The sequence below is a fragment of the Culex quinquefasciatus genome, chromosome 2 (assembly GCF_015732765.1).
Source record: "Culex quinquefasciatus strain JHB chromosome 2, VPISU_Cqui_1.0_pri_paternal, whole genome shotgun sequence".
NCBI lineage: Eukaryota > Metazoa > Arthropoda > Insecta > Diptera > Culicidae > Culex > Culex quinquefasciatus.
The window spans coordinates 170,793,083-170,799,194 of NC_051862.1; the positions used below are offsets into that span (position 1 = coordinate 170,793,083).

At 31.3% G+C, this 6,112-nt stretch overlaps 1 protein-coding gene across 1 annotated transcript; it reads right to left on the reverse strand.

Moving 5' to 3' along the window:
• Nucleotides 1-2,353: 2,353 nt before the first annotated feature.
• Nucleotides 2,354-4,376, reverse strand: LOC6041379 (facilitated trehalose transporter Tret1). Its single transcript, XM_038254862.1, has 7 exons — nucleotides 4,140-4,376; nucleotides 3,838-4,070; nucleotides 3,652-3,782; nucleotides 3,259-3,596; nucleotides 2,786-3,201; nucleotides 2,668-2,733; nucleotides 2,354-2,609 (listed from the first exon to the last, which is right to left on the reverse strand). Exons 1-7 carry the CDS (start codon nucleotides 4,195-4,197, stop codon nucleotides 2,466-2,468), a joined length of 1,386 nt encoding a protein of 461 aa, XP_038110790.1. The 5' UTR covers nucleotides 4,198-4,376; the 3' UTR covers nucleotides 2,354-2,465.
• Nucleotides 4,377-6,112: the final 1,736 nt, after the last annotated feature.

Here is a 6,112-nt window from a genome sequence, read left to right on the forward strand (position 1 = left end):
AATACATTATACAACTAACCAGTTGTTTTGCAGTCATTAGTTTCCATGATATTTTTATCTAAAAAAGTTTTTGGGGTGCTGTACATCGGAATTATGTATACAATAAATGATTCAAAATATTATTAAACGAGCACAAACATGCTAGATATGATTATCAATGCAGACAAATGCATTTTAGATTGTTTTCAGTCGATCAGACTTCAATTTTCATTAAAATTTTAAAGTTTTTTGCCTTTGTTTTTCGTCCTCTGATTTTGAAGCCCATTTTTGAAAGGGGGAGGGGGAGGGGGCGACATAAACTTTGAATAATATTTGCAACGGCCTAATGTAGTTATTATACCCTGATTTAATAGAAATTTGATTAAAATATTTCAATCAAAAACTATAAATAAAATGATCCATAAATTTGTTGTGTACAAGCTAAAAGAATGTGTCACTAGGACTCTGATCGTTTTGCACCCTTCGACAAAGTTGTAGGAAATTAAATTTCCTACAAGAATCTCACACTTGGACAATTTTGGGCGAGAACTGCGCCACCTGCTGCCAAAATCCTGATGCGATGTTTTTCCCCATACATTTCAGCGATTTTTCCACATATAAACTTCAATGATAAAAAGAGACCCCTTAACCTTAACCGATTTGGCTCAAAATTTGCACAGATACTTATTTTTGCCTAAGGAATCGAATCGGAGGGTTTTCCTGATGTCAATTTTTTTTATTTATGGCAAATAATCTAATTTTTTTTTGCTACTTACCTTCGACTATGCCCAGAGGCAAGGGACATAAATTTTGAAAAATATTTACGTCTTTAACCGATCTGCTGTCTCAAAAAAAAAAAGCCTCTCAATCTTTATTTGATAAGACTATTGCAAATATTTTTCAAAGTTTTTGTCTCCTCCCCCCCTTTTATCAATGGCCCGATAAATTAGGTGGCATTAAAAATATTTTTTTAAGCCCTAAAAATTGTAATAACATTTTGATTTTAACCAGCAAAAAATAATAATTATGCAAAAATTTTTTAATCTCCTAAATTCTTTAGTCCAGATTCGATTACCAGAAGCCTCAATTATCCGATGTTTCGATTATCCGAAGGTTTGTATGACACTTCAGATAATCTAATCACATACAGAAAAAATGTTTTCTTTTTAATTTTGATTTTATTTTCAACATTTAATTCGAAAATTTAATAGTTGATTGCCTTTTTATAACAAAATGCATTTTTTTTTCTAATATTTAATCACCGCCATTTTAGCCACCATCTTCTATTACGATTTTAGTGTTAGGTTACCAAAATAAAAAATTAACTATCAATTCCATTTAAAAAACTAGCTTTTTACAAACTTTGTATTATTGTTTATTTTCATTAAAAATATAATTTGAAGAATTAAAAAACTTTTTAAATTTGCGTAAAAAACTGGTTTTTCACGATTTTTCGAAGTTTACTTTCAGAAAATGCAATTATTTTTTTTAATAATCACTGATGAGCTCTTTTATAAGTTCATTTCAGAATGGTTTATTAGTACAGAAACCAAAAGGTTTTTTTTATTAAATAGAAATAATATTTATTTCCCGGGCAGACGGTTATAACAAAATTCATGCCATTTCAATAACAAAAAGTGTTATGGAATCTTCTTGAAAAATCCATTTTTGCATAAGAGTTTAATAACCGTTCATGTTATCATAACAAAATTAGTTATTGGTCTGATATTGTTTCAAAGCCAAAACAACTTTGGAATAAAAATTTTTGTTATAAAAGAATACCTCAAACTGTTATTGGGATGATCGGATTAGTTGTTAAAATAACGAAAAATAATAACAAAGATTTGTTCGAAGAATAACTAAAAGTGTTATTAGTCTTTTATTACAATAACAATTAATCCAATAACAAAAAAATCATAACGACGAATAACAAATCTTGTTATAATAACATAATATGTTAATGTCCCGAGCAGACGGAAATAACTTGGGAATAATATTTTTTGATATTTGAAAATACTAGGCCAATAACATTTTATGTTATTTATAACAACATTTGTTATTCGTCGTTATGATTTTTTTGTTATTGGATTGTTATTGTAATAAAAGACTAATAACATTTTTAGTTATTCTTCGAACAAATCTTTGTTATTATTTTTTGTTATTTTAACAACTAATCCGATCATCCCAATAACAGTTGGAGTTATTCTTCCATAACAAAAAATGTTATTCCAAAGTTGTTTTGGCTTTCAACCAATATCAGACCAATAACAAATTTTGTTATGATAACATAAACTGTTATTGATCTCTTATGCAAAAATGGATTTTTCTGGAAGATTCCATAACACTTTCTGTTATTTTAACAGAATTTGTTATTGAAATGGCATGAATTTTGTTATTACCGTCTGCCCGGGCGTCCCAGTATTTTCAAATATCAAAAAATGTTTTTCCCAAGTTATTTTCGTCTGCTCGGGTTCCTAAACGTAGTTTCATACATTTTCCGGACTAACCAAATTCTTTCCCTTGGTTTCCGGAATAAAAAGCGCAATCACGATGCCTCCAATGAAGCAAGTGCTTGCGAAAATTGCCACCGCTCCATGCAGCTGAATTTGTTCCAAAAGTATAGGCAGAATCTGAAAAAATATTATTTTAGAGATTTATTGTAATAATTTTTGATGCAATGCACCGAACCTTCAAACTGATGAACGAAAATATCGTAATCGATATCATGCTGATTGTGTTACCAGCGTTGCAAATCTGTAATTCAAATAAATGGTAATGTAAGAATTGACCTATATACCTTACACACCTTCGCCGGCAACAACTCGGGCAGCACAAAGAACGGAATGTTGCACAACCCAACGCAGAACAAAAACACCGTCAGCGAAAGGCTCGCGATCGGTATCCAGTCCAGTCCGGTCAGGTCCACACTCTGTGCCCGCAGCCAGGAGTACACCCCCAGACAGGTCAACCCCAGCCCCGTTCCGTACGTCGAAATCAGCAGCAGCACCTTCCGCCCGGCCAGATCGATGAAGATGAACGACGCGATCGTTCCCACGATCTGGATCGCTCCCATGATGATGGCCGACGTTCCCGGACTCAGCGTCGAGCCGGACTCGCTGAAGATCGACACGGCGTACGTCAGGATGGCGAAGACTCCGCAGAACTGGTTCAGAAACATGAGGAAGATCCCGATCAGGATGCCCTTTTTGGCCGCCGGTGAAGCTGAAGGGGGTGGAGTGGTTAGTACGCCGATTTTTGAAATTTATGGTCAGATCTCACTGAAGTCTTGAAGCTGCAAACGGTCACTTTGTAGTTTACTGTTCAAAATGAAGTTACGAAGCTTTTCAAACTGCTGCTTGAACTCTGGAGTGCACTCTTGGTCTGATTTTAGTCCGGAATAAAACTTGAGGGATTGCTCAGCCTGCGTAACGTTTCTTTGCTTAAGTAGCGATTGTGGAGTTTCTGGGATTAAAGTCATGAGGATTGCGAAGAGTGTTGGTAGCGAAATCATCACTACTGGAACGGTTCGGTACGATAGGAGATCACCGACGATGTACATCGTAAGGATTCCAGAGTTGCCTGCTAGGGCAAGGATGGATCCAAGGGCTCCACGGACTCTATGAAAATTGAAGTATTAGTTACAATACGAGTTATGTCGAGTAATTGACGAACTTGCTATCCGAGATATCAGCTATGAAAAGTGGAAATGTCACGATGACTCCTCCTCCGGTGACTCCAGCCAAGAATCTTGCCAGATAGAGGTGATATACAGATGTTCCAAAGTAGACTATCGTCCAGAAGCTCTAGAATCGGATTCAATTTCAATTACAGATCTAACATTTTACCTAGACCACAAACCATGTTTGAAATACACAACGAAGCTATGCTTTTCTTCACGCCAATCTTCTCCGTAAGATAACCATAAACGATGGCTCCAAACAGTCCGCCCAGGCACAGGATTGATCCTATCCAGGAGCCCTGCTCCACGGTCACTGGACCGGTTTCGAGGGGAGAATCTTCGGACTGGAGCAGGGGAAGAAACGGTGAAACCCAGCCCAGTGCAGCTCCATGGGCATAGTTGACGATGTTAACTGGGGATAATATCCAAAATTTGCAACGAATTATCTGTCTACAAAGTCTTCTACATGGAATACACTTACTTGTGCACGTGGCCAGCACCTGGTGCAGGACGCCCTTGGATTCAAACTTTAGACACATGTTCAAAACTTGTTCAACCTCGTCAAACTATTCATCCCACCAAAGCAACCCTGGTTATCCGAGCAGCATCAGCCTAAAGAGTTCCCGAGCTTCTGGGAGAGGTGTCCCAGGCGTCGGCTCATCGAGTTGTTTACCCACCAGTGGCTGACCGTCGACGGAAGCGGTACTGTAAATCAATCACCCCTCAGTCAGCCCAGCCAGCGAGAGTTATCTGGTTGAGCTTCACACTGTGGTGCAAATCTGTGTCTGGGCTGGGCTCACACGGAAAACTGAAAAAAAAGGAAATTTAAATGTGCTGAGAATTACATTTGAATTATGTTAAGCAAGCTGATTGCAATTCTATAAACCGTGCAGAAATCACCCAAATCGGTAATCAGAACAATTTTTTTAAAACTATTCGTGTCTGTTTTCCGTGTAAAGAACAGTTCATAGTGATTAGTAATTTTTCTATCTTTTTAATGTTTCCGCAATATCCAATGACAAGATAAGCAAAGTTTTTGTAGTCTTACATTCGTAATGTTATTTTTTATAGTTTAGAATGCTTTGGAAAGTTAGAAATAAATACCAAATGTGTTTATTAACCAGACATAATACAAAATTGGATAATTTTTTTTTAATCAACCCCCTTTTTTATTTTTGTATTTTAGTTTTTTGTATTTTTGTATTTTTGTATTTTTGTATTTTTGTATTTTTGTATTTTTGTATTTTTGTATTTTTGTATTTTTGTATTTTTGTATTTTTGTATTTTTGTATTTTTGTATTTTTGTATTTTTGTATTTTTGTATTTTTGTATTTTTGTATTTTTGTATTTTTGTGTATTTTTGTATTTTTGTATTTTTGTATTTTTGTATTTTTGTATTTTTGTATTTTTGTATTTTTGTATTTTTGTATTTTTGTATTTTTGTATTTTTGTATTTTTGTATTTTTGTATTTTTGTATTTTTGTATTTTTGTATTTTGTATTTTTGTATTTTTGTATTTTTGTATTTTTGTATTTTTGTATTTTTGTATTTTTGTATTTTTGTATTTTTGTATTTTTGTATTTTGTATTTTTGTATTTTTGTATTTTTGTATTTTTGTATTTTTGTATTTTTGTATTTTTGTATTTTTGTATTTTTGTATTTTTGTATTTTTGTATTTTTGTATTTTTGTATTTTTGTATTTTTGTATTTTTGTATTTTTGTATTTTGTATTTTTGTATTTTGTATTTTTGTATTTTTGTATTTTTGTATTTTTGTATTTTTGTATTTTTGTATTTTGTATTTTTGTATTTTGTATTTTTGTATTTTTGTATTTTTGTATTTTTGTATTTTTGTATTTTTGTATTTTTGTATTTTTGTATTTTTGTATTTTTGTATTTTTGTATTTTTGTATTTTTGTATTTTTGTATTTTTGTATTTTTGTATTTTTGTATTTTTGTATTTTTGTATTTTTGTATTTTTATTTTTTGTATTTTGTATTTTTGTATTTTGTATTTTTGTATTTTTGTATTTTTGTATTTTTGTATTTTGTATTTTTGTATTTTTGTATTTTGTATTTTTGTATTTTTGTATTTTTGTATTTTTGTATTTTTGTATTTTTGTATTTTTGTATTTTTGTATTTTTGTATTTTTGTATTTTGTATTTTTGTTTTTTGTATTTTTGTATTTTGTATTTTGTATTTTTGTATTTTTGTATTTTTGTATTTTTGTATTTTTGTATTTTTGATTTTTTATGTTTTGTATTTTTGTATTTTTGTATTTTGTATTTTTGTATTTTTGTATTTTTGTATTTTTGTATTTTGTATTTTTGTATTTTTGTATTTTGTATTTTTGTATTTTTGTATTTTTGTATTTTTGTATTTTGTATTTTTGTATTTTTGTATTTTTGTATTTTTGTATTTTGTATTTTTGTATTTTTGTATTTTTGTATTTTTG